This window comes from Rhinatrema bivittatum, chromosome 9, assembly GCF_901001135.1.
Source record: "Rhinatrema bivittatum chromosome 9, aRhiBiv1.1, whole genome shotgun sequence".
Taxonomy (NCBI): Eukaryota; Metazoa; Chordata; class Amphibia; order Gymnophiona; family Rhinatrematidae; genus Rhinatrema; species Rhinatrema bivittatum.
Genome location: NC_042623.1, coordinates 119193641 through 119221624, shown reverse-complemented (window position 1 = coordinate 119221624; position 27984 = coordinate 119193641). Strand labels below are relative to the sequence as shown.

The 27984-nt window shown below is 46.2% G+C and overlaps 1 protein-coding gene across 5 annotated transcripts in view; it reads left to right on the top strand.

The window, feature by feature from the left end:
• The window catches only part of TAFA2 (TAFA chemokine like family member 2), a 505302-nt gene that overhangs the window by 317973 nt on the left and 159345 nt on the right, over positions 1-27984 (top strand). For all 5 annotated transcript variants that reach the window (XR_003858735.1, XR_003858732.1, XR_003858733.1 and 2 more), the window contains one exon: positions 18949-19055. Coding sequence is in view for 1 of the 5 variants with exons in the window: in XM_029616859.1 (XP_029472719.1) it covers positions 18949-19055 (107 nt within the window). In the remaining 4 variants the exon portion in view is untranslated. The remainder of the gene's footprint in view (positions 1-18948; positions 19056-27984) is intronic.

Sequence of the window (27984 nt, the reverse complement as noted above, 5' to 3'; positions counted from 1 at the left end):
ATCTCTGATGCTGCTTTCTAGATTGGAAAGATTCCCTATGTAAAGCCTTGAATGACTACTTTAGCTCCTCTGAGGGTTTCACCTGCCATAGGAATCATAGAGCGACGGTCGCCCGTATGACATAGTGAGGGCAAAGGTAGCGCCGGCGCCATTTTGAAGATTGGCAATACGGCCTGAGTGCAGGAGGTTGCTCCCGGACCCCCGCTGGACTTTTGGCAAGTCTTGTGGGGGTCAGGAGGCCCCCCCAAGCTGGCCAAAAGTCCCTGGGGGTCCAGCGGGGGTCCGGGGGCGATCTCCTGCACGCGTGATGTCGGGAGCCAGGAACCAAAATGGCGCCGGCGTAACCTTTGCCCTGTCACATGATAAGGGCAAAGGGCCACCGGCGCCATTTCTCTTAACTCAGCCATGGCCAGAGAGAGGGAGATCGCGCTGGGACCCCCCACTGGACCCCAGGTAATTTAAAACATTTTGGGGGGGTTCGGGAGGGTGGGGGATTTGTTTTAAAGGTTCGGGGTGGGTTTTAGGGTTTTTTTGGTGTGCCGGTTTTCCCGCCCTCCCCGATTTATGATTTTTAACGATTTAAAAAAACAAAACAAAACACGATGATCAGATTTCCCTCCCCCCCCAGCCAAAATCGATCGTTAAGACGATCGATCACATGATTCACACCCCTAATATCTGGAGTATGGCAGGTAGGCAGAGCAGCAGCAAGACCTTCAAATACTTTCAGTTGTCTTGCTACTTGCATGAAAATTTTGGAAAGCCAAGCAAAGGCAGATTGATTTTCAAAAAGAGAAGCTTTTCTACCATTGTTTTTAATGTGGCTTTGGCATATTGAGGTGGATTAGGATGTGGTAGCTGATCGGGTGCTGCTTCTGATTGCACTACTCTCTCAGGTGGGCACTCTCTCCTGTGCTACATCCCCACTGTGTCTCTGCATCTGGCACTCCTGTTCATATACCCTACCTATTTATTTATTTATTTATTTATTTATTTATTTGATGTTTTTATATACGACATTCATTCGGAAACATCACATCGGTTTCCAATGAACTAGATATGCAGCTAAAGTAGCTTTACAGGGTATGGTTTTAGAACAATTTTTAAACAATATGGATATATAGAATCTAAAGGAGCTTTACAGAGAACGATTTTAGAACAGTATTTAATCAATGAAGCTACAATAATAGTTAATAGGGGCTGAGGAGAAACATAAATAGCAAGATCATTATAGTTGTAGGATACGTAATTACAAGCATGATTAAAATTGTGTGAATAAAGATATCATGATTGTTGGGTAGGGGATTAAAAGTAGTTGATTAATAGGGGCTGAAGGCAGTAGAGCGTAGTAGGGAGAAAAATTAAAGGAGGCTGAAGGAATAAGGAAACTTGATGTAATAGGAGGAGGGGGCTAAGCGGGCTTGTAGAAGAGAGAATCACTGAGTATGGGAGGGAGATTACAGAGGCCTTCCAGGAGGGAGATTACATGATACTTACAGGATATTGAAGGGAAGGTTAGTGGGTGTTGGGGCGAATAAAGGAAAAGGAGGTGAGAGATAGTGGGTGCGGAAGGCACCCACTATCTTTCACCTTTAGGAATGTAAGAAGTTGGCACTGGAGGGAGAGACTCTTTTTACCCATGGATCACAAAGTGTAGCAACCATGTATTTATTGTTATCTTTCAGAGGTTTCAGGCTCTCTTGCATCTTCTGCTGCAAGAAATCCACAAATTGTATTACCTCCACTTCTATTTCCTCTTGCACATGGAAGCCCTTTATCTTTTCCTTCAGAATATTTATTATAGGGATGATCCCACCCAGGGTGGAGTTTCTGGAATTCAGATCATCCATGGCATCCTTGAAGGGCTTTAGGATTTCCATCATCTGGTTCATCTCTACCTGATCATGATGCCACAGGGGTGATCCACACCTATCTCTATTTCCAGAGACAGATCATGAAGGGGTATCTTCTGCTCCACTAATCTCTTTAGTTCTGTTTCAAGCAATCCCCAAAATGATTCTTCCTCAGAATCTGTTATTAAAAATTCTGTTTCCATTGCCTCAGAAACTGTAACCAATGTCGAGGAGGATACAGCTGGTTTTGGCTGTTGCACTTCTGCTGCTTCTGCCCATGCTCTTGCCCTGCTACTCTTTGCCTTTGATGGTTCTCCTACCTTTTCCCTCTCCTCCAGAACAAAAGAGGGAACAACAGATGGCAGTGGCACATGGTCTCCAAATTTCAATTGCTTCTATCTTGAGCTGCCAGTGCTTTCCATGCCTGCCATTCTACAACTAAAAAAGTCTGTCTTCAATTTGGGGGCAGTGCTAATCACTGCTACTAGACTAGATTGTATCTGCATCTGCACCACTTCTCTGCCCCTGCCAAAACTGCCAAGCCTGTCATTCCCTCCTCTCCCTTTTCCTGACATGATGGAATTTGTTGACGTGCACTGCCTACTGGGGATTCTGATATTACAAATGAATTTATTGATATAACTGTACCCCACTCACAGTGCTACTCACGGATTTTAAAAGGCCCGCGTGCCGGCGCGCCTATTTTGCATAGGCCGCCGGTGCGCATAAAGCCCCGGGACGCGCGTAAGTCCCAGGGCTTTCGAAAAAGTTCGGGAGGGGGCGTGTCCGGGGCGTTCCTGAAATGACGCGGCGTTTCGGGGGCGGGCCCCGGCGTTTTGGGGGCGGGCCCGGGGGTGTGGCGCTGGCCTGGGGGCGTGGTCGAGGCCTCCGGACCAGCCCCCGGGACCGGAGGACAGAGCGGGGCTGCCAGCCAACGCGCGCAAAGTTACGCCTGCTTTCAGCAGGCGTAACTTTGCTGACAAAGGTAAGGGGGGGGGTTTAGATAGGGCCGGGGGGGTGGGTTAGGTAGTGGAAGGGAGGGGAGGGGAGGGGAAGATGGGGGGAGGGAGAAGGAAAGTTCCCTCCAAGGCCGCTCCGAAATCGGAGCGGCCTTGGAGGGAACAGGCAGCTCGCGCTGGGCTCGGTGCACGCAGGTTGCACAAATGTGCACCCCCTTGCGCGCGCCGACCCCGGATTTTATAAGATACGCGCGGCTACGCGCATATCTTATAAAATCCAGCGTACTTTTGTTTGCACCTGGTGCGCGAACAAAAGTACGCGCTCGCGTATTTTTTAAAAATCTGCCCCATAGCGTATATGTGCTGTGCTGTATGTACTGCTAGCTGACTCCACACAGTTAAACAGTAAACTGAACTAAAAACACTAGGAGCCTAGTAAGACTCTTCTTCTCATCAGTCTGTCAGTGTGCTGTGCTCACCTCAGGGTTGGATTTACATTGCCAGTACCTGTAGGCCCTGAGTAGTGGAGGATGATCCCTTTCCAACCCCTCTCCTGAGATGTGGAGAGGGGGATGATTCACCTCACTGTTCACAGATAAAACAAAATCATTAGCACTGCTACAATCTCTATACTATCTCCTACCCTGACCCTCCTGCAGTGAAGAAAAAAATCAAAAACAGTAACAGTGCCATTACCTCTATTTTCCAGGCACAGTGAGTGAGACCACTGCCCGTACAGAAAATATCAGAAGCATCCCTTTACCTGTTGCTAATTTGCCTGTTGCTAATTTATTGTTTACTGTAAACCGAGGTGATGTATATTTTACGTGCCGTGGCATATAAGAATCACTAAATAAATAAATAAATAAATAAATAAAAGTTTCTAACCGTTTTTTAAACTCAATGAGTCTTTCTACAAACACCTCTTTTTCTGCCAAAAGCTAGAGAGGAAATACAGACTGCTTCTTGCACATACTCAGACTTTACAGTGGGAGTAGTCAGCATCACTTGATCCAATAGCAGCTATAGGCTCTTTAAAAAGATGGTGCTCTATGATTTATCCCCTCTGTAGTTTCCTTACCAACTTGTCCTGACTTAGCTCTGACAAGGCAGTGAGGTCACACAGTCAAATTGTTTGCCACTGTTACCAATTTTTGGTTTTTTTTTTAAATTATTTTGCTCAGTAGTACACAGCCATAGATTTGAATGTGCTTTAGACTTGAATGGGATACATTAATGAATGAAACAAATATTTTTCATTTCATTCATTGGACCCCTGCATTCATTTTGGGGGCCCAAAAATGAAACAAATATGTTATCATTTGTTGTGTTGTTTGTAACAAATGCAGATCTCTAAAATTTCATGAACCCTGGATTTATCTGTAATTTTTTTTTTTTTTTAAAGAAAATACTGTTTTTGTAGGTGATATCTGTCTGGTTTGCTTTCTGGGGTGCATAAACCCACCTGTTCCTAGCCATGAGAGCTACAGAACTCTTTCAATTCCAGTTCCTTGGCTTAATTCTAATTCTAGGCTGCATCTTATATACTAAAAATTTCATATTTTCTTTTGCTTTCTCATTAAGTAATATGGAGGAAACTGCTGGTTCACTGAGGTAAAAAATAAAGTTCTCCTTTTTAGGAGCCTGGATGCTAAAATATTCATAATGTCTTTATACAAACAAGCTTCTACTGTTTGAGTGACTGAACATGTTGTGCAGTATCCCATTGTATTTCAACTGGGACAGAGACATTTATTCTATCTTTCAAGGTCACATTCCAGTCTGTCTGCTGAAGGCAAGGAGATCATTTGTAACCTTCACAAATGGAAGATTAATATATCCAAATTGCAGTACACTACAGCATTGAACTATTCATATTTGCATATTCTTTCAACTGTTAAAGCATCCCTTTTACAAGGAAACCCAAAACAAATGCCATTTTTGCACTTTTCTTCTGGAACATCTAAATTGTTTTTTTAATTGTAACAGTAAGAGCGATTTTTTTCCCTTTTTAACAATACAGATTAGTGTATATTGGAAAAAATTTACATTTTTTCACTATTTCCAGATTTTGAAGCGCTATGGAATGATGTATAAAACTCAGTGAAAATTGATTTTCTGAATGTGCCTTTAGCATGGGCAGCCAAAAACTAGCATCTTCATATTGTTGCGGTGCCTGGCCGTGGTAGGCCTTGGCCAGTCCCTCCTACCTCCTTCGCCACCCATCACCACCGCAGCCCGGCACAGCCCGCTCCACGGCAGGCCAATCGAGGCCCTCCACGCGGCCGCCAACGCGCCTTCCTCTGACCAGCAGGACTTCTCCTAGGCATGCGTGCACGGAAGGCTCCACCCTTTAAAGGTGCCACGGCAGGAAACCTCAGCCCAGCCCCAGGAGATGACGTCACACTACCGGGGTATTTAAACCCCATAGCAGTCTCCAGCTCCTTGCCTTTGCAACAGGTTGTCTCCTTGGAGAGCTAGTTGCTGTTCCAGATGCCTCTTCTTCCTGTTCCTGCTTTGATCCTGTTCCTGGTTTTGTTCCTGCTTCTGTTCCAGTTCTCGTGATCCTGTGTCCTGTCCTGTGTTCCAGTTGCTGCCTTCTTGACCGTGCCTTCGTCCCTGCCTCCGGCCTCCTCCTTGATCCTCAATTCCTCTGTCCCAGTCCTCGGCTTGATCTGCTGGTTTGACCTCGGCTTGTCCTCTCGTCTCTACTTGTCTGCTGCCTGGTACTCCATTCTTGCTTGACTGCTGCTTGCCCTGGACCTTCAGATAGGACTCCGTTCCGCACCTTTGCTCCCAGCCCTGACCCAGGGCTCTGACCCTGTATTTGTCTTCAGCTTCGTCATCTTCTTCTAGGCACCCGCACCTAAGTCCTGCCGGCCCCGGCACCCAAGGGCTCAACTTACGGGAAATGAGGGCTGGTATAGGTGAAGGTCCTGCCAGGTTGTCCTCGCCAGCTCCACCTACCGGAGATGAGAACTACTGGGGGCAATCCCTCAGTGGTCACACCATCACTCATCCCGGCCCAAGGATCCACAACCACAACACATATGTCAGACCCATAGTATCTCACATCAACACACAATTAACTTGCAAAAATGTGATTACAATTTTATTGATTTTTTTTTTTATACCAGATGATTATATTACACTATCAATATTTAATCCATCTACTTCCATGTGATCCACAGCTAGGATCATCAGTTTATTTATGAGGCTGTAGTATGGGACAGTGTAAAAAATGATGCTAAGATCCAAGTATACTACATGTAGTGTGTTATGCTCAGGCTTGTGAACCCTTGGGCCGACGGGAGGATGGAATACCTTAGGAGGAAGATCCGTAGGTTCTCCCGTCGGGTGGCGAGGTAGGAACAGAAGATGTGACCAGCTGACCCTCGGCACTGGAGACAGAGGTGACTGTGGAGGCAGACGAAGAGTTGTGACGTCGAGGAAAGGGACTGTGTCTTCGCCACTGGAAGCCCGCGGCCCCCCCAGGAGGAGCCCATTAGGGATGTGAATCGTTTTTTGACGATTTAAAATATCGTCCGATATTTTTTAAATCGTCATTAATCGTTAAAGAGTGCAATACAATAGAAATTCCACCAATTTATTGTGAAAACATTGTTAATCGGGTTAGTGCACACTAACGGGAGTTAGGACACAACCTAAAAACCCACCCCGACCCTTTAAAACCGCTCCCTTAACCTCCACCACCCTCCCGACCCCCCAAAAACGTTTTAAAATTACCTGGCCGGCGCCATTTTTAAAGATGGTGCCGGCCGTCCAGTGCTCCTACTATGTGACAGGGGCTGGCCAATGGCACGGTTACCGTGTCACATGGTAAGGGCATGAATTGCTATTATAGTATAGTAAACCTCCCAAACCAAAATGGCATCAACAGCCAACACTCAAACAGTAGCAACTGTACCCATGAAAAGGTAACACTGCAAATATTAAACCAGGCCCTAAAATACACCTCCTATTAGGAAAACAAAATAAGTCACGCTGCATGGTAGCAGCATAGACCCTCATCAAAATAGAATAAACAGACCATAAAGTACAAATATAAATGTGCAGAAAAAACTGAACTGGGAACTGCAACAAGATAGTCTGTATGTGGTGCAACAATGGAAAAAATGGAAAAAGGGAATCATCACCGTTCCTCATAAAACATCAAACAATAAAACCAAGAAATATAAAACTTCAATGATAATAGTAAAGTCATGCTAATAAAAAGAAATATTTCAAAACAGCTGACAATCAGAGCATTCAATAATTTAAAACCCTACATTTTTTTTAAATTTCCCTAACACCGATAAAATATTTTAAAACAGCAGATTCATCAAATAACTCCCAATAATTTAAACTAATAAGGATTTTAAAAATGTTTTGTTCTCTACACTTGGGAACTTTTGATTTCAAATGCCCTGAGATTGTTATAGATTAATCAAGGGTAGGGAGTGCATACAAACCGGTTTTTTTCTCTCTCACACAGTGGTTGTCAACCTTTTTTCTGTCGGGAAACACCTGACAGATGGTTCTCACATGCATGACACACTGACCCATGATCGTCACGGGGCTAGAAGTAAAAGTACAGTTTGCACCCACGGAACCCCCCTGACCCACAATAATGGATGTAAAGTAGAATTATGACATTCCCCATACAACTCACCCTACAAAAAAGATATTCTGGTTCTGGTGACATCTCAGTAATAGCAACACAAACTCCAACTACCAGGCTCAATAGCCCTACTTATGAAAAGACAGCAGTTTACCACCATTGCATGTCCTCTTGAGAAAACACAACAAATAAGACTGATACAAATGCTTACATGCTAGTAAAATATCTCATCTCAGTAACAGACACAGAACCGACCTAACATACTCCCAGGATCTGTAGAAATGCACATAAACTAATCCACACACAGTTACACCTGTATTATTGTTGCGGTCTCCACCACTTCCCCCTTGCTAGCTGTGTTCAGGGCTCACCTCCGAGGCCGGGAACGCCGCCTCCGCGGCTCTGCTGAGCTTGCTGGGCGTCCACCATTGCTGGGCCATCTCGCTGCCGCCCCGTGCGCGCGCGGGGACGCGCGTTATGGACGTACGCTCGCCGGAAGCCTGACCCCGCCTGAGCTAACCACGCCACGCCCCAAGCCCGATATAACCAGCGTCCCGCAGTCCTCTCATTGCCTTGCAACGAGGGTCGCTACCGAGTGTAGTTCTTAGTTGCACTTCCGTTGTTCTGCTTCAGCTACCGACCTCTGCTCGTTCCTGACTCTGCTTCTGCCTGCCGCCAGCCATCGACCTCAGCTCGTTCCTGACTCTGCTTCTGCCTGCCGCCAGCCACCGACCTCTGCTCGTTCCTGACTCGACCGCTGCCTGTCGCCTGCCTCAGTCCTCAGCTTCTCTGCCGCAGCTGCTACGCTCCTGTCCTCCGGACAGTGCCCCTGCAGGTCTGGGCTGGAACCTCTACCAGACTGTCTTGGGTCCCGAGACCTTCTACTTCCCGCCAGGCTCTGGCCTACTCGCTGCTGGCTTCCAGCTTGCACCCAGCAAGCTCCAGTCAAGACATTACTGACTCTGATCCTGCTTCCGCTTGCTCTGTGCTCCCTGGCCTATTGGCTCTTGCTACTGGACTCAGTGCTCACCCTTGCCCGGGCCTTCCTAGAGAGACTATCACTGTGCAGAAGTCCCAAGGGACTGGGACCCTACGGGCTCCTCCTGGGGGGTCCTGGTTCCCGGGTGAAGAGCTTAGCTGCACTCCCAAGTCCCAAGGTTCTGGGACCCTACGGGCTCCTCCTGGGGGGTTCCCAGTTCCCGGGTGAAGACCCCTGCGTGTCTCCTAAGTCCCAAGGCTCCAGGACCCTACGGGCTCCTCCTGGGGGGTTCCTGGTTCCCGGGCGAAGACCTGTGCTTGAGGCTCCGCCTCCCGAGCTACTCTACCCAGGGTGGTTCGGCTCAAGGGTCCACTCTCGAACCGTGGCTCCCAGGCCGCAACAATTATAGAATACATACAAACAGGAGCAACCCTATCTATGAAAAGGCAACACTACAAATATTAAATCAGGCCCTTAAAACCAATACAACTCTTATTAGGAAAACAGAACTAGCAAGCAGCTATAGATCCCCACACAGAAATAATTGTAAAACTATACTAATAAGCAGAATAAATGTTTCAAAACAGCTATGAACAGAATAACAACCAACGATTAAAAACTCATAAAAACTATTCTCCAAACACCAATAAAATATTTCAAAAAAGCAGACATCACATAATATTAAATAATTAAAATGGCAGTCAATCAAGAAAAATAAACTTAAAAAGCCACCTTTACTTACCCCCTCCAGCAGCTCTCCTTCCATGCAGGCTGTGGCACACACCAGAAGCAGCAGTAGAAGCTAAGCTCTATACTCATGGTCCTCTTCCTTAGGGCCCATGTCTCTCACACACACACCATACCAGTCATGCCCCCATGACCAGTTTCTGTCTCTCACACACCAATCATCTCCCAAACAGTCTTTGACACACACACACCAATCACCTTCCTGAACAGTTTCTCTCATGCCATACACACACACACACAGGCTTCCCACTCCCATGTTCTACTTACATATATGGGCTTCTCACTCTCATAATCACTTTCTCTGTCTCTCTCTCTCTCTCTCACACACACACACACACACACACACACACACACAAACACTCACCAGTCTCTCACTCCCATACTTGTTCTCTCCACATGCACAGGAAGGAAAAGCAGAGCCTGCAGAGCGGGAGATGTATTTAAAGTACAGTTCAGAGCAGAGGGGTATATCCAGGGTTATACCTCCGATGTGAAGATCCGGTAGTGGCCCGCAGAGCAGGGTATGGCAGGAGTCTCTTCAGAGGTGTAGCAATTAGGGATGTGAATCATGTGATCGATCGTCTTAACGATCGATTTTGGCTGGGGGAGGAGGGAAATCTGATCGTCATGGTTTTTTTTGTTAAAAAATTGTAAATCGGGGGAGGGCGGGAAAACCGGCACACCAAAACAATCCTAAAACCCACCCCGACCCTTTAAAACAAATCCCCCACCCTCCCGAACCCCCCCAAAATGTTTTAAATTACCTGGGGTCCAGTGGGGGGGTCCCGGCGCGATCTTCCGCTCTCGGGCCACGGGTGCGTTAATAGAAATGGCGCCAGTGGCCCTTTGCCCTTACCATATGACAGGGCAAAGGTAGCGCCGGCGCCATTTTGGTTCCTGTCACCCGACGTCACGAGTGCAGGAGATCGCTCCCGGACCCCCGCTGGACCCCCAGGGACTTTTGGCCAGCTTGGGGGGGCCTCCTGATCCCCACAAGACTTGCCAAAAGTCCAGCGGGGGTCAGGGAGCGACCTCCTGCAGTCGGGCCATAATGCCAATATTCCAAAATGGCGCCGGCGCTTCCTTTGCCCTCACTATGTCATACGACCCGCTCTCCTGGCGCGCGCACAGGCCACTCTCCTGCGCACGCGATTCAGTATTCAAATTAGGGTCGGCGGTAAAAAGAGGTAAAAAGAGGCGCTAGGGACACTAGCGCGTCCCTAGCGCCTCTTTTTGGACAGGCGCGGGGCTGTCAGTGGGTTTGACAGCCGACGCTCAATTTTGCCGGCATCGGTTCTCAAACACGCTGACAGCCACGGGTTCGGAAACCGGACGTCGACAAAACTGAGCATTCAGTTTTCAACCCGCGAGCTGCGGGCCGACTTAAAATTTTTTTTTTTTAACGTTTTGTAACTTTCAGGACCTCTGACTTAATATCGCCATGATATTAAGTCGGAGGGTGCACAGAAAAGCAGTGCACCCTCCGGCTTTGGGTAAGCGCTAATTTCTGAAAGTCAAATGTGTGGCTTGGCTGCACATTTTCCTTTCTGAACCGCGCGGGAATAACTAACAGGGCCATCAACATGTATTTGCATGTTGCGGGTGCTATTAGGTTCGGGGGGGGGTTGGATGCGCATTTTCGACCCCTTACTGAATAAGGGGTAACGCTAGTGCTTCGAAAACACATGTCCAATCGCAGGTACTGTATTGGCCTGAAAGCTAGCTTAATTTCTACCCTTATGATAGGAATTCCCTCCACTTCAGGGGTTTGTAAAAAGTTTCTTGTTAGGGGTTCAATGCATAAAATAAACAAAATAGACCACTGTTCTGAAAAGCACTACTTGTCCATCTAAGTAACACTTTTTGGTCTTATACAACTATGTAAGATGGCCGGTTAATTCTAAAAAAACGTGCTACTTAGTTGGATAAGTCAGATAGCTGGATAAATCTAAAAAGCTCTACATATCCGGCTGAATCAGATAACACTTTGTGGCTACTTTACTTGATAAATTGCAACTTATCCAGATAAGTGTTGCTATTTATCCAGGTTCTGGGTAATTGCCAGCTTCTTGGGTACTTGCCAGGTTCTTGTGGCCTGGATTGGCCACTGTTGGAAACAGGATGTTGGACTTGATGGACCCTTGGTCTGACCCAGCATGGCAATTTCTTATGTTCTTATGTTCAGATAAGTCCAAACTTGCGTGGCTCATGGTTTTTACATATGTAAGCATGCTTGTGTGCATATTTACTCCTATTTTATATTATTTGTGTGCAGGTTATAAAATGCTATAGGAACTTTGCGCACGCATATATATACATACATGGGCACTTGTGAGCAGCTTTGAAATTTATCCTCCCTAGCGCCAACCTAACAAAATGTATCTAGCCTCTGTACCAATATGAAAAAATCATACCCACCAATGACCAAGTATTCTCCTCCCTAACCCACCCCTCTCCCTTTTTCCTCCCCTTCCCCAAATACCCCAACTTCTCTTAACCATATCTGTCCAACCTAGCTATCATCTTCCAAATCTTATTCCCGCTTCCAAGCTACCTTCAATCTGTATTCAGAGCTCACCTCTCCAAACCTCAGCACCTTCCAGTCAAACCACCGCTATTCTTCCTTCCCCTCATTTCACATTTTGAAGCAGATATTAGCACATGGGGGTCACCCACATGGATGTGCCGATTTTATAATATGCGCACATGCCGGCACACGCATGTTATAAAATCTGATGGCCGCATGCACATGTGCGCCAGATTTTATAATCCGCATGTGTATGTGCGGGTGGCCCGCGCAAGGGGAGGGGGGAGAATTTATGCAAACTCTGTGCGGTGATGCATTTGGGTTTCCCCCAGTTTCCTCCCAGTCTGCTCCAATTAATGAGCGGACTGGGAGGAAACTTCCCTATTCCCCTACCTAAACTCCCTCCCTCTTCCCCTCTCCTACCCACCCCAAACCCTACCTATCTTTCTTTTTTTGTTTTTGTTTTAGAACTTACTTCAGATCCCGAGCTGAAGCAGTTCAATGGCACTGGCCCGGCCCCTCCCCACCCAGACCCCGCCCCTTTGAAGAGGCCCGGCACTTGTGCACTTACCGGGGTTTATGCGTGTGGCCGGGCCTCTTTGAAAATGTGTGCAGTGCGCGCAAGTCCCGGCCACGCGCGTAAACCTAGAATTTTATGCATACAGGCCTTTTAAAATCTGGCCGTTAGCTTCAGAGGCTGGTACAAAGATGCGATTTTGGCTATCAATCAGTTCTTTAAGTTTATACAGCTACATTAACATGAAGTGTACTTTTTTCTGTATCAGTGCCACATATTGGGGATGCCAACTCCTTCTGTTTTGCTGAGATTTTTGCTATGAAATCATTAAAAACAAGTATTTTATTTTCTTTATTCTTTATCTCTGGAAGCCCTCAGTAGGCTTGAAGAATGTTCATTTTGTCAGCAAAGTTCAATGTTTGTTACATTATAGTCCTCGGGTGTGCTCCTGGCCCTCCATGTGGTCACCATATGATGTACTATTTTGAATTTGATGTAGCAATCGGTCTTATCTAACTTTAATCTGGCCATTATCCAGGAATCAAACACATTTTTCAGCTGGGCTTCTTGAATATTTTCTGAGATGTCCAGGTCTCTAATGTTATTCTAATGGCTTACCTCGTCTCCAAATCCTCTAATTTGTCTGCTGTGCCTTTTGCAGCCTGTTCAAGAACATTAATCAGCAGTCACCTGACGCATTTATAAGTCTGTACATTTCCATGTGAATTCAAAGAATTTGAAGCCTATCACAACAAATGTAGTGTCAAAGCATTCCAACCTTCTTTCATTTTTCAACTCCTTTTCAGTAATCTACACTTGTGTATTTTTTTAAATAAACGCTGCTGTTTCTAGGCCGACCTTCTGTTCATTATTCTCTGCCATCTTAGCTTTGCCTACCTTTGCCTTTTCTTTGTCCCATTTTGATATCGCAGTATTCATTAGTTTGTTTCACTATCAAAACTCAAGTCACGAATGCACAAAAAATATATATAAACCAAAAGAGAATGTAGTAATTATTAAAGCAACTCCATTTTGGAGGGGTATGTCCTGGAACAGTCAGTATACATGTCTGCCTTGCTCACCTTATCATGTGATCCCTCCACTTATTTGAATTTTTCAAATACTATTCATCCTTTCCATGGCAATCCTTCTTGACTTAAATTTCTTTTTCCAAGTTACTTTTCAGTTGTTTACAATTGTATTTAATCTTCAGCAGCCCTTTTCAAAAAGATTTCTCCCACACTGTGCCTCTGGCATAACTCTTTTGAAAATCAGGCCCTAGATATATCAGTGTGATACCAAAACATGTCTCTAGTAACAATCAGCACAGCAGTTCCCTGATTTAGTTACATTCATGATGGTGGGAGTAGAAATATTTTTGGATGTGTGATCCAAGGTCGAACAAATTGAAAGTGAGAAACAGATGATTTTTCTTTCTTTTATACATAGATTTTGCAGAAGTTTCTGCACCTAGAATCCTGTTTTGCATTTCTCTAATGCCCGCATTTGAATAACTGTCTCAGTGCTCATGGTGAGTAAGTGACTAATGCATCCAAAAACTAACATTTAACTGCTGTAGTATTAGAAAAATGGAAAATATGACTCCATTACTCCGAAGAGAATGGGAGATGAAATACCTAGCCTTCTCCATTCATTATAAAATCATATTCTGCTCTATATAGGAAGTGAAATTTGGTTTGATATTAATCATTTTGGTACAGATGCATAATTTGATACAAAGCATTCAGAAAATAATTATTGAATTGCAATCAACTGTTGCAATCCATCAGTTCTTAATTTTTATCACTTCCTACTTTTATTCTTTTCATGTATTGCTGAATGCAATTTTCATACTGAGGCAAACACAATTTGTTTTCTATAATTGCTTTCTATACTTTTCAAATACAGTTTAACAACTTTTACTCATGTTAATATTATAAGTCTTTAAATTTATTCAAAACTGGATGGAGCTCTTGGTTTCAAAAATGTTTTGCACATAATGGAACTAAATTTGTCTGTGTCATTGTTTTTGTAGAAGGACACCTCTGAATCCTTGACTCTGCTGTCAAGTTACATATTTTTAAATCTAATCATTATAGAATGTTTGAGTTTTAGGATCTTAGTCTGGCAGAAATGTGCAGAGAATCAAGTTTTGAGATTGCTTATGAAGCAGAAAGATAACAGACATTTTGCAGCCCATTGCTTACATTGCCTGGCTTTTGAGAGAGATTATTATGACTGCCTGTGACTACTTCATTTTTGCATTAACAGAGCAAGGATTAAAGATGATCTCAGGGGAATGATGTTAATATGGTTTTATCGATGTGTTATGAGGATAATGAAGAGAGAGAAATAGAAACTGAACAAAGCTTATGAAATCTCTTTTTGTGTTTTCCTAATAACTTTTGTTTAGTATCCAAACTACAACAAATTTTCAGGACTTGTCAGAGAGGGACATGAGGAGTGTGACAGAGCTGGAGAATTTTGGATTTATGCTCTACGGAACACATGCATGTAGTGCTTCTCAACCCAGTCCTCCGGACACACCTATCCAGTCAGATTTTCAGGATGTCCACAATGAATATGCATGAGATAGATTTGCATACAATGGAAGCAATGCATGCAAATCTATCTCATGCATATTCATTGTGGATATCTTGAAAACCTGACTGATTAGGTGTGCCCTGAGGACTGGGTTGACAAGCACTGCCACAAAGTAGGCTCCATTAGTTCTGATGAAACTTTCTATTGTAAATGCCAAAGAAAGAATGGAATGGCTTATAATTGTCACAAATGACTCATTATCACTGGTAATACTGTGGTCATCATCAGTGCTCGTAATTGATATTCATGGTCTTTAATGAGGAACTCACCATGACCGGAATCTTAGTAAGCTTTTACAAGCTATGCCATATCACAGATGATGTCAGTTTGACTACTTTTTTTTATATGAACACAGCTTCACATCTTTTGGGTAACAGAATCTGTTACATTTAGCCTCACTTGTGCTAGCCAGCAATTTTGCTGCATATTCTAAGCAGAATTAGACACTAGGGATGTGAATCGTTTTTTGACGATTTAAAATATCGTCCAATATATTTTAAATCGTCAAAAATCGTTAGAGGCGATATACAATAGGAATTCCCCCGATTTATCGTCAAAAATTGTAAATCGGGGGAAGGGGAAGGGGGAGGGCGGGAAAACCGGCACACTAAAACAACCCTAAAACCCACCCCGACCCTTTAAAATAAATCCCCCACCCTCCCGAACCCCCCAAAATGTCTTAAATTACCTGGGGTCCAGTGGGGGGGGTCCCGGTGTGATCTTCCACTCTCGGGCCAAAATGGCACCGGCGCTACCTTTGCCCTGTCAGGGCAAAGGTAGCGCCGGTGCCATTTTGGTTCCTGTCCCCCGACGTCACGAGCGCAGGAGATCGCTCCCGGACCCCCGCTGGACCCCCAGGGACTTTTGGCCAGCTTGGGGGGGCCTCCTGACCCCCACAAGACTTGCCAAAAGTCCAGCGGGGGTCCGGAAGCGACCTCTTGCACTCGAATCGTATTGCAAAATGGCCATACAAGGATCTTACGATATGGACATCATTCCTCAGCAGCTATAAAGGCATATCAGTGTAGCAGAAGCCCCCAGAGTCAAGTCGGGACTTGGATATTTACTCAGGCTTCAGGGGGTTGGGATTTGGCATTTACTGGCAGGGCACATGGTCTGCCACGCAATGGCCAACGTTATGTGTGAATGAATGTATTACAACCAACATAACATTCCAAGAGCTTTTCCCCATTTGGGTTGCGCTGGTAATAAGGGGAGAGTGGTTACGGGACAAACATTGTCTTTTGGTGTGACAATCAAGCCGTGGTTTCGGTTTTCAACAGGTAGTCAGCAAAAAGTCCATGGGTGGCGGACCTGTTTCGGCAGATAGTGCTAAGTAGTCTGCGCATTAATACCACGGTGAAGCCATGCCACGTTCCAGGTTCTTACAATGGCATGGCAGACTCGCTATCTCGCGCTAAATGGTCTTTGTTCTGCAACAGGTACCCAATGCCAACGAGAGGGCGACCCCAGTACCGGAGCATATATGGTCAATTGGACCCCAACCACAGCAGATCTGTTATGGAGAGCTGTGGCTCCCACCATGTGGGATGCTTATTGCAGGGGATATGGGAGAGTGCACGCCTTCCTAAGATAACATGGTTTGAAAGAAGGTCCGGTGGCAGAAGAATTGATTGTGGCATATATATCATGGGCCAAGGATGCTGGACAGTCCAGGGGCTTAGTGGGAAACAACTGGAAAGCCTGGCATTTTCATAGGAGCACAGGGTTGGGGGGGACCAGACCAAAGGATTTCTGACATGAAAAATGTTTAAGGGTTGGGGAAGAAGGCTGGGGGTCAAGAGGGACGGACCGCATCCCTTCACGCATACATGACCCCCGCTGTAGTTTTGTCAAGTCTTGTGGGGGTCAGGAGGCCCCCACAAGCTGGCCAAAAGTCCCTGGGGGTCCAGTGGGGGTCCAGGGAGCGATCTCCTGCACTCGTGACGTTGGGTGACAGGAACCAAAATGGCGCTGGTGCTACCTTTGCCCTGTCATATGGTAAGGGCAAAGGGCCACCGGCGCCATTTCTTTTAACGCAGCTGTGGCCCGAGAGCGGGAGATCGAGCTGGACCCCAGGTAATTTAAAACATTTGGGGGGGCTTCGGGAGGGTGGGGGATTTATTTTAAAGGGTTGGGGTGGGTTTTAGGGTGCCGGTTTTCCCGCCCTCCCCCGATTTACGATTTTTTGATGATAAATCGGGGGAATTGTTATTGTATCGTGGCTCTAACGATTTTTGACGATTTAAAATATATCTGACGATTGTTTTAAATCGTCAAAAAACGATTCACATCACTATTATGGTTAACTGTATCAAAGGCTGCCGAGATGTCCAGTAAGATTAGGAAGTAAGATTGGCTGTTATCGGTTCCTCTTAGGATGATATCTTGTAGTGAAGTTAAAAGGGTCTCTGTGCTAAAATAATTTCTAAATCCGTGTTGTGCTGGGTACAGGATACTATGTTTTTCCAGACTCCTTGAATGTACATGTTACAACCATCCTGCGTAGTTCTCTATTTAAACGTGCAAGCAAGGGCCTTAGGGGTCAATTTTAAAAGCAGTGCGCACCTGTCCATGTGCATGCGGTTCCCGGCGCATGCACATGAATGCACCAATTTTATTAATATGCACGAGCCGGCGCGCACATGTTACAAAATCCGATGGCCACATATACATGTGCACTGGATTTTAAAATCTGCATGCTCATGTGCGGGTGGCCCGTGTCACACTTGCGCAGGGGGAGATTTTATAACCTACGCGTGGCGAAGCAATCGGCTCTTCCCCAGTTCCCTCCCAGTCTGTTCAAATTAAGGAGTGGACTGGGATGGAACTTTCTATCCCTATCCCTAACCCTAACCTTCACCTTCCTACCTCTTCCCATCTCCTCCCCGACCCCTAACCTAACCCTAACTATCCCTAATTTTTCTATTTTGTTACTTACTGCTCCTCTGGAGCAGAAGTAATCTGCGCGTACTGGCCGGCTGCCGGCATGTGTTTCCCTGGGACAGCGGCTAATGGCACTGTTCTGGCCTGCTCCCGCCCCTCCCCACCCAGACAACACCCCCCCTGGGACGCCCCTTTTCCTTCAGCTGGCACTTCTGTGCGTATCGGGGTTTACATGTGTGGCTGGGCCCGTTGTAAAATGCGTGCGGTGCACGCAAGACCCGACCACGACATAAACCCCAAAATGTATGCACGTAGCCCTTTTAAAATGTGCATAGGCCCCTTATTGTAGGGAAGTCTTTTTTCTATACTATTAAGGGAAGAAGAGGGTAGATTACTACCAAAGAATTGTAGGAATTGTAATGTTTTGTCTGTAATCAATTTCCCATCTGTCTTGGAAAAGGAAACCAGCTGGAATCTTTCATGCAGGCACATTGGTTCAAACATCATGTGCGAACCAATCTTTTTTCTTCTCTAGGTTCTGGGTAATGATGGGGAAAATATAAATATTGTAGCAAACATTGCCAAAGCTCATAACATTTTTCATTTGTTCTTATACTTTACAAATGTTTGAAATATTTGATTTATAATATAGAAATGTGTACATGGATTATTACTTGGGTAAATTAAATTGTTCAACTTTTAAAAGGATGTTTTTGGTTCATTGTAGTTAATTTTCCAAGAAATCATCTGGTGCCTAAAATTTGCTTCACAGGAAAACAAAAATAAAGTGAGATTCTGGTAGCATAAAGAATGTAGTCTGTCAACTGAAATATATTGCTTTCTTTTTCTTATTTTGTAATATGTGTGAGAACTGTGCTTAAATCAAATGAGATAGCCATATGATCACTCTTTGACAGATACCCTGCTTAGGGTAAATCATCAAAAGACACATAAGTACCGTGGACTTCTTTCCAAAGAGCTTCAGAGAGATAGGCTTATCTTCCACGCGTGGCATGTAGGCTTTGTTGACAAACCTGAGAAAGGCTTCTGGTTTCTCTCAATTAAGTTGCACATCAGCCAAATCACAAAAAAATTGAGAAAACATTTCTTGTGTTCTAACAAAGATATTTTTGCTTGTTTTATTTGTTATGTGTTCTTCCTAAGAGGAATTTTATATAAAATGAATGTCTAAAATATGTTTTACATGAAAATCATTAGACTGGTACACTGAAATGTACTTTATATTTATTTTCAGGATGAATAGGAGGTACTTGCAGAAAGCAACAAAAGGAAAACTGCTAATAATAGTATTTGTTGTAACTCTGTGGGGAAAATTAGCATCTGGGGCGAATCACCATAAAGGTAATGAGCTATTCCATATATATTAATGAGCCCTACAAATCTGATTTTAATTTCTATAATATTTCTATAATATACAGATATTTTACTTCCTGTACAAGTTTCTATGTTACCATATAGTTTCCAAATCAAAACATGAGCAGATACATATCAATAGATTATTTTAATTCCTCTTTGATTGTTGAATATCATTCTGTTTTATTTGTATGAATGCTAGAAAATAATCTTTAGCAACGATGAGTAAGTATGCAATATGCTTTACCTCTTATTAAAAAAAGGAAAAGTTCTTATCAAATATTCTAGATTACTTCCAGCAGAAACAAACCTCATAACATGCAATTTTTGTATAACCGGTATCATTCAGTTGCATGCAAATTGCTTTGGTTGTCAGTAATAACCTCCTGGAGAGAGAACAAGACATATTATTGTTTATTTATTTAATATAAGCAAGCGTCAAAGACATTTCTTCACTTAACTCAGCATCATACTGCATGCATTGGCACTTTTGCATTGGTACACTATAATGATATCCTTGGCAGCACTGACATAAATACTGGTATTAATCCATGATGAATGCATGTTCTGGGCTCAGTAATACATAATAGTTTGTAAATAATTCTGTTTTTATTTTACTATGGTTGACCAATCCAGGAAATTCTTCCACCCTTCTTTATTTTGTTTGAAAGGGTAAAATGTAGATATTTCCACTATATTACTTATATAATCAGTATTTTTTAAACGTATTGCTTGCCTTTTTGAATAATAAATTCACCAGTGTTAGAATACCAGAACAATCAGGGACTCTTAGCAGCTTATCAGTTCTAGTCAGGTAAAGATAAACTTGATATAAATCAACATTAATGACTAATCTGAAATAAACATAATCTCTTCAAGACATTAGGTTGTAGCAGACATTCAGGCACTCATAATGGTGCCAGGTCATATATAGCAGTCCATTTAGAAATATTTTCTAGAAATTCATGCTTTTTACTATGAGATCATTTCATTGCAAGAATTTTATATATGTCATTTTGAACAATGTGTTTACCAAATACCACATTTAGGAGTTACATATGCATTTTTGTCAAATCAACTAACCTTTTTTTTTTTATGATTTAGGGGTAGGTTTTCGGGGATTGCGCGCATATCTTATCCACACAACGCTTTGAAAATCTACCCCTGCCTCCCACTGCGCACGCCTCGGGACGCGCGTAAGTCCCGGGGCTTGAAAAAATGGGCATTCCGGAGGCGGGGCTGTGGGCGGGGCGTCAGCCCAGGGGCGTTCCGGGAGCAGGACTGAGGCCTTTGGAACAGCCACCGGGCTGGGGGATGGAGAGCAGATGCGCGCAAGTTACGCCTGCCCAGAGGCAGGCGTAACTTCTTCAATAAATGTCAGGGGGGGTTTTAGTTAGGGCTGGGGGGCGGGTTAGATTGGGGAAGGTGCGGGGGGCGGAGGGAATGGAGGCAGGCTGCTCGGTTTGGCGCGCGCAGGTTGCACAATTGTGCAACCCCCTGCACACGCTGACCCTGGATTTTATAACATGTGCGCGGCAGCGGGCGCATGTCATAAAATCAGGTGTAGATTTGTTTGCGCCAGGTTGCGCGAACAAATCTATGCCCGCACGCATGTTATAAAATCTGGCCCTTAATGTTTATTAAGTAATCTACTAACCTTTCTAACATAGGGCCTCATTTTCTAAAGTATCGCAGGCCTGCGATACTTTAGGAGGTGTAGTTATTCGGCGCGAAATAGGCAGCGAAAAGGCTCCTTACCTTTTCGCTGCTTGCGCTGTCTTTGCGGAGTCGGCCCCGGTGATGCCCCAACTCCTCATCTTCCAGGGCCAACTCCGCCCCGATGTCCCCTTCGCAGGCATACGCTATGATTTCTAGCTGGTAACGCAAGCATGCAATAGCCTTAGAAAATAAGGCCCGGAGAGAGAGAGAGAGAAAGAAAGGGAGAGAGAGTGAGAGAGACTCCATAGGAACCAGGGACCAATATGTCACTCTATTTATACCATTGTAAGAGGGGACAATATTACCCTGAGGTGAGGTTTTGACAGTGGGGTAGGTTTTGGGGGTCAGTTTTACATACACACTCAGAGGTACGAACAGCAAAGGTTCCAATAATAGTGAGTGCTTAGGTTATTCAGAGAATATGCATGTTATAAATGCACTGTACTATATAGGATTTTACCCACTAAATATAATTGGGCGGATTTTAAATGCCCTGCGCGCGTAAATCTGGCCGGATTTACACGCGCAGGGCCCTCGCTCGCTGGCGCACCTATTTTGCATAGGCCACCAGCGCGCGCAGAGCCCCGGGACGCGCGTAAGTCCCGGGGTTTTCTAAAAGGGGAGTGTCGGGGGCGTGTTGGGGGCACGTCTAAAATGACGCGGCGTTTCGGGGGCGTGACGCGGTGTTGCGGGGGCGGGGCCGGGGGTGTGGCGTCGGCCCGGGGGCATGGTCGAGGCCTCCGGACCAGTCCCCGGGTCGGGTGATCGCGCGCCAGCAGGCCGCTGGCGCACGTAAATTTACATCTGCTTTTAGCAGGCGTAAATCGTGGAACATAGGTAAGGGGGGTTTAGATAGGGCCGAGGGGGGGTTGGTTAGGTAGGGGAAGGGAGGGGAAGGTGGGGGGAGGGTGAAGGAAAGTTCCCTCCGAGGCCGCTCCGATTTCGGAGCGGCCTCGGAGGGAACAGGCAGCGCGCGCTGGGCTCGGCACGCGCAGGTTGCACAAATGTGCACCCCTTGCGCGCGCTGACCCCGGATTTTATAAGATACGCGCGGCTACGCGTGTATCTTATAAAATCCAGCGTACTTTTGTTCGTGCGCAAACAAAAATACGCGATCGCGCAAATTTAGAAAATCTACCCCAATATTTGATTAAACTGTAGTGTTTTTTAACAGGAGTTTAAAATTCTCTGATTATCTACATGGCATACCGAGGAATAGGAAGATGCTTAGTCTAAAACTAGTTTATATATCAGGCAATATTAAGATGATTATTCTTCAATATATTTATAAATGGCATTCTTACAGGAGAAGCAGGATGGTAGTCCTCACATATGGATGTCATCACAGGATGGAGCCTAATCACGGAACACTTTTGTCAAAGTTTCTAGAACTTTGACTGGCCCCTACTGGGCATGCCCAGCATGGCACTAACCCTGCAGCCAGGAGGGGTCCCCCTTCAGTCTTCTTTTTTCCGCGCAGCAGTGGCCACGCAGTTAAGGAGCTCCACAGAGATTCCTGACAGGAATTTTCCTCATGGAATTACTAAAAAATTTCATACCCCATAAGGGTCTCTCCTTCGAATTGACTCCGTGGTACCGCGGCTCGAATTTTATCATGGCCATGGCGTCGGGGTTCCGTCGGTACCCGGACTCCAATTGCACTATGTCCATAACAGACCTTATAAGGTCTGTGTAATGTGTCTTGGATGTGAGCAAGATGTCCTGACCTGCACCAAATGTGCCCTAATGACACCAAAAGGTTGCAAGACCAAAATGGAGAAGATGGAACTTCTCTTCTGTGCTCAAACCCCAATGCCGTCAATTGCATCGACGTAGTCAGAACCGGCACCTTCAACTTCACGCTAGTATTGACCACCAGCCGGTGACCGTCCGGCATCGACGACATCTCGGCCTTCAACTACCTCTACTCCCCTCAGGATTGAGCGGATCGTAGAGAAAAACATCGCCACCGACATCAGAAGTCTCGGACCATCGAGGGAGCGAAATCATTGACCTCACCGTCGTCCTAGCCGCTGTCGAAGAAACCCCGTCCAAAAAAGGCATTGACCTTTTCAGTGACCGGGTCACAGAGGCAACCCTCACCCGAAAGGGGATTGGGAGCTGCGACTCCGCCTTTAACGGTGGTCCCTCCGGCTATGCCTCTGCCTCCTTCTTCTGTTCCCGAGCCAGGGCTGCTTGTTCCAGGTCTCCGAGAAGAACTGGACCGACTGGTTCAGGAGGCCATCGACAAGGCGATGCATTGACTCCAAGTTACTCTGGCACTGACACCGGTACTGATCATGGAACCGCCCACCAATCCGATTCCGGCAGGGTTGGCAAGCTGCTCTCAAGGATGGAAGCGCTTATCGCTGCTTTTCCACTAATGGATCCTGGATCACCGGTGGCTCCGGTGCCCTCTCTGCTTACCTTGTCATTGGGAGGAGAAACACCATTCTGCATCCCTCCATCGGGAGTCCTACCGATGCCGATATGTCCATCGGCGCCACCGATCCATTCATCGATGCCCTCGAGGCCTGCACCGGTGCCTTTGATGCCTTCATCGGTGCCTCCAATTATTCCTTCAGTTCCTTCGGAGCCTAGACTAGGACCTTCAGTCCCAATCCCCTAGGGCTCCTAGAGGGGCAGATGCCGATCCCTACGATACCTGGACAGATGATTCTTCACCAGACACCGATGACCTGCCTTCACCACCTTCTCCTACCGAAAGCAGAAAGCATTCTCCTCCAGAGGACCTTTCCTTCATAAACTTTGTGAAGGAGATGTCTGAATTGGTTCCTTTCCAGTTACAGACTGAACACGATGACAGGCATCAAATGATGGAGCTGTTGCAATTCCTGGATGCTCCCAAGGAAATAACCTCCATCCTTATTCATCAAGTTCTTCTGGATCTCCTCACAAAAGAACTGGGAACACCCTGGCTCTGTTGCTCCAGTCAACAGGAAGGCTGACACCAATTATTTGATACAGTCAGCCCCAGTTTTTCAAAAATCTCAATTGGATCACCACTCTGTTGTTGTGGTAATCTGCACAAAAGAGGGCAAAGAGATCAAAACCTCACAATTCTTTTCCCCCAAGCAAGGAGCAAAATTTTCTAGATGGCATTGGTCGCTGGGTCTTCCAGGGCCCAATGCTCATCTCTCGAATCACCTCTTATCAGCGCTATATGACCCAATACAACAGGGTCTTATTAAAGCAGATACAAGACTTAACAGACTCCCTGCCTCAACAATTTCAAGATCAGCTCCAAATCCTAGTAAACACGGGTTTTGAGGCAGGCAAGCATGAGATCAGATCATCTTATGATATATTTGACACTGCAACCAGGGTATCTGCAGCTGCTATCTTGGCAAGAAGATAGGCTTGGCTCAAGTCTTCGGACCTTCGCCCGTATGTACAGGACAGATTATCCGACCTACCCTGTGTAGGGGACAATCTATTCGGTGAACAGATTCAATGAACGGTGGCGGAACTCAAAGACCATCATGAGACCCTGAGACAGCTCTCTCTGATGCCTTTTGAGTATGCCTCTAAACAGCCATTCAGGAAGGATACTAAAAGTCATTCTTCCGTCCAAAGAAGTCCTATCCACCACCGTCTAGAACTTTTCCACGAGACCCTTCCAAAAGGCCCACTCTCGTCAGATACGAAAACAGAAGCCGCAAGCAGCTCCTCAGCCGGGCCCTGCTTCCGGTTTTTTGACTCCTGCATAGAGAGCAGCAGCCAGCTTCCACTGCCTCAGATACCAGTGGGAGGTCGATTGTGCCATTTCCTCCACAAATGGTGCACAATCATCTGAGACCAGTGGGTCCTTGCCATAATCTCTCAGGGTTATCACCTGATCTTTCTCTCCATCCTACCGGATTCCCCACCTCGGCTGACATGGGGAACATCTGACCACTCACCACTCCTGGAACAGGAGGTTTCCCTCCTCCTCCAGTCCAGAGCAATAGAACCAGTGCCCTACTCCCAACAAGGCCTAGGATTCTATTCCTGGTACTTTCTAATCCCCAAAACATCAGGCGGCGTTCGTCCAATTCTGGACCTACGTGCCCTCAACAAGTACCTCCAACGAGGAAAGTTCAAGATGGTAACCTTGGGTTCCCTCTTTTGCAAAGAGGAGACTGGCTCTGCTCTCTTGATCTCCAGGACGCATACACTCATATTGCGATAACTCCATCTCATCGCAAATACCTGAGATTTCTGGTAGGCCCCAAGCACTAACAGTACCGAATGCTTCCATTCGGCCTCGCGTCTGCACCACGAGTGTTCACAAAATGTCTCATAGTAGTTGCAGCTTTCCTCAGGACTCAAGGTGTTCACGTCTACCCCTATCTAGATGATTGGTTGATCAGGGCTCCCACTCAGCAAACTGCTCAGTCGTCCCTACATCTTACCTTACACACTCTGATTTCGCTAGGATTTCTCGTCAACTACGACAAATCCTACTTAGTCCCATCTCAGACCTTATCATTCATAGGGGCAGACTTGGACACCTTGCAGGCAAAAGCTTTTCTACCTCGACAACGAGCTCCCACTCTCGTCTCTTTCGCACACCAGCTGCAAAGTGGCGTGCAGTCTCAGCGCTATGCGACTGCACGCCACTTTCTCATCCTACTGGGACACATGGCGTCCTCAGTTCAGGTCACCCACTGGCCCGCCTAGCCATGAGAGTCATGCAGTGGACTCTAAAATCACAATGGATTCAATGCATTCAGCCCCTGTCGACCATTGTCCACGTCACCGACTCACTCCGTCAGTCTCTAGCCTGGTGGAAAAATCAGATCACTCTCCTCCAAAGCTTGCCCTTCCAGGCTCTAGACCTTCAAATAACTCTCACCACCGATGCTTCCAACCTCGGCTGGGGATCCCATGTGGCCAATCTGCAGACACAAGGATCTTGGTCTCCAGAGGAAGCCAAACACCAAATAAATTTCCTGGAGCTTTGAGCAATCAGATATACTCTCAGGGTATTTCAGGATCGCCTCTCCAATCAAGTCATCCTGATTCAGATGGACAACCAGGTGGCCATGTGGTACATCAACAAACAGGGGGGGAAGGGCTCCTACCTACTGTTTCAGGAAGCTGTGCAGATATGGGCGGAGGCCCTCTCCCACTCGATGTACCTCAGGGCCACCTACTTGCCGGGAGCGGACAATCTGTTGGCAGGCAAGCTAAGTCACGCCTTTCAACCACACGAGTGGTCTCTCAACCCCTCAGTGGCGGACTCGATCTTCCAACAATGGGGTTACCCTCATATAGATCTCTTCACGACATGTCAAAACTTCAAAGTAGAGAACTTTTGCTCTCTCACTCGCAGCCAACACTCACAACCAAGAGATGCGTTCTCCCTCTCATGGGTGACCGGTCTCCTATATGCATTCCCTTCACTTCCACTTCTCTCGAAGACTCTCGTGAAGTTACATCAGGACAAGGGAAGCATGATCCTGATAGCACTCACTGGCCAAGCCAAGTGTGGTTTCCAATACTTCAGGATCTCTCCATTCGCAGGCACATTCCCTTGGGAAAGGACTTGCTTCTGATTATGCAAAACGACGGGTTCCTGCGCCACCCCAACCTTCAAGCCTTGTCCCTGGTGGCATGGATGTTGAGAGGTTAATCCTCCAGCCACTTAACCTTTCTGAATCAGTTTTCCATGTCCTGATTGCTTCACGGAAGCCTTCCACGAGAAAATCTTATTCTTATAAATGGAACAGGTTTCAGTCATGGTGTTCTTCTCAATCTCTTGACCCCTTTACTTGTCCAATTTCAAAGTTTGTAGACTATCTCTGGCACTGGTCAGAATCAGGTCTAAAAACTTCCTCCATTAGAATGCATGTCAGTGCGGTGGCCACCTTCCATAAAGGTGTTGGGGGTGTTCCCATATCAGTACAACCCTTTGTAACATGATTTCTGAAGGGTTTGCTTCACCTCAAGCCTCCACTGCAACCTCTGGCCCCTTCTTGGGACCTAAACCTAGTTTTGGGTCGGCTCATGAAACTAACATTCGAGCCTCTCCAATCCTGTGAACTTCGCTATCTCACATGGAAAGTGATTTTCCTTTTGGCAATCACTTCGGCTCGCAGAGTTAGTGAGTTACAGGCCCTAGTTATCTATCCGCCTTACACTAAACTTCTGCAGGACCGGGCAGTACTCCGCACTCACCCTAAGTTCTTGACTAAGGTAGTATCAGAGTTTCATCTCAATCAATAGGGATGTGAATCGTTTTTGAACGATTAAAATTATCGTCAGATAATTTTAAAATCGTTCTAAATCGTTAGAGTGCACGATACAATACAAATGCCCCTGATTTATCGTCATGGGCATTTGTATTGTATCGTTAAATAGGGCACGGGAATTATTTGGGGGAGGGCGGGAAAACCGGCACACCAAAACAACCCCTAAACCCACCCCGACCCTTTAAAACCAATTCCTTACCCTCCCCCACCCTCCCGAACCCCCCCAAAATGTTAAGTTACCTGGTGGTCCAGTGGGGCCCCCCCCCCACTGGGGTCCCGGCGCGATCTCCTGCTCTCGAGCCATCGGTGCCATTTTGGTTGCCACTAATTAAAATGGCGCCGATGGCCCGATAAAAAAAAAAAACACCCGACCCTTTAAATCGACCCCCCTTAGCCTCCCCCACCCTTCCGACCCTTTTTTTTTAGGGAGCCCGCGCCGCTAAAAAAAAAAAAAACCCACCCGACCCTTTAAATCGACCCCCCCAAAACCTTTTAAAATTACCTGGTGGTCCAGGGGTCCTCGGGGAGAGATCCAGGGGGTCCTCGGGGTGAGAGGAGAGATCCAGGGGGGGCTCGGGGAAAGATTTCCCGTTCCCAGGCATCAGCTGTTCTAAAAAAAAAATGGCGCCGATGCCCCTTTGCCCTTACCATGTGACAGGGTATCCGTGCCATTGGCCGGCCCCTGTCACATGGTAGGAGCACTGGATGGCCGGCGCCAAGATGGCGCCGGCCATGTGACATCTTGGCGCCGGCCATCCAGTGCTCCTACCATGTGACAGGGGCCGGCCAATGGCACGGATACCCTGTCACATGGTAAGGGCAAAGGGGCATCGGCACCATTTTTTTTTTTAGAGCAGCTGATGCCTGGGAATGGGAAATCTTTCCCCGAGGCCCCCCTGGATCTCTCCTCTCACCCCGAGACCCCCCTGGATCTCTCCCCG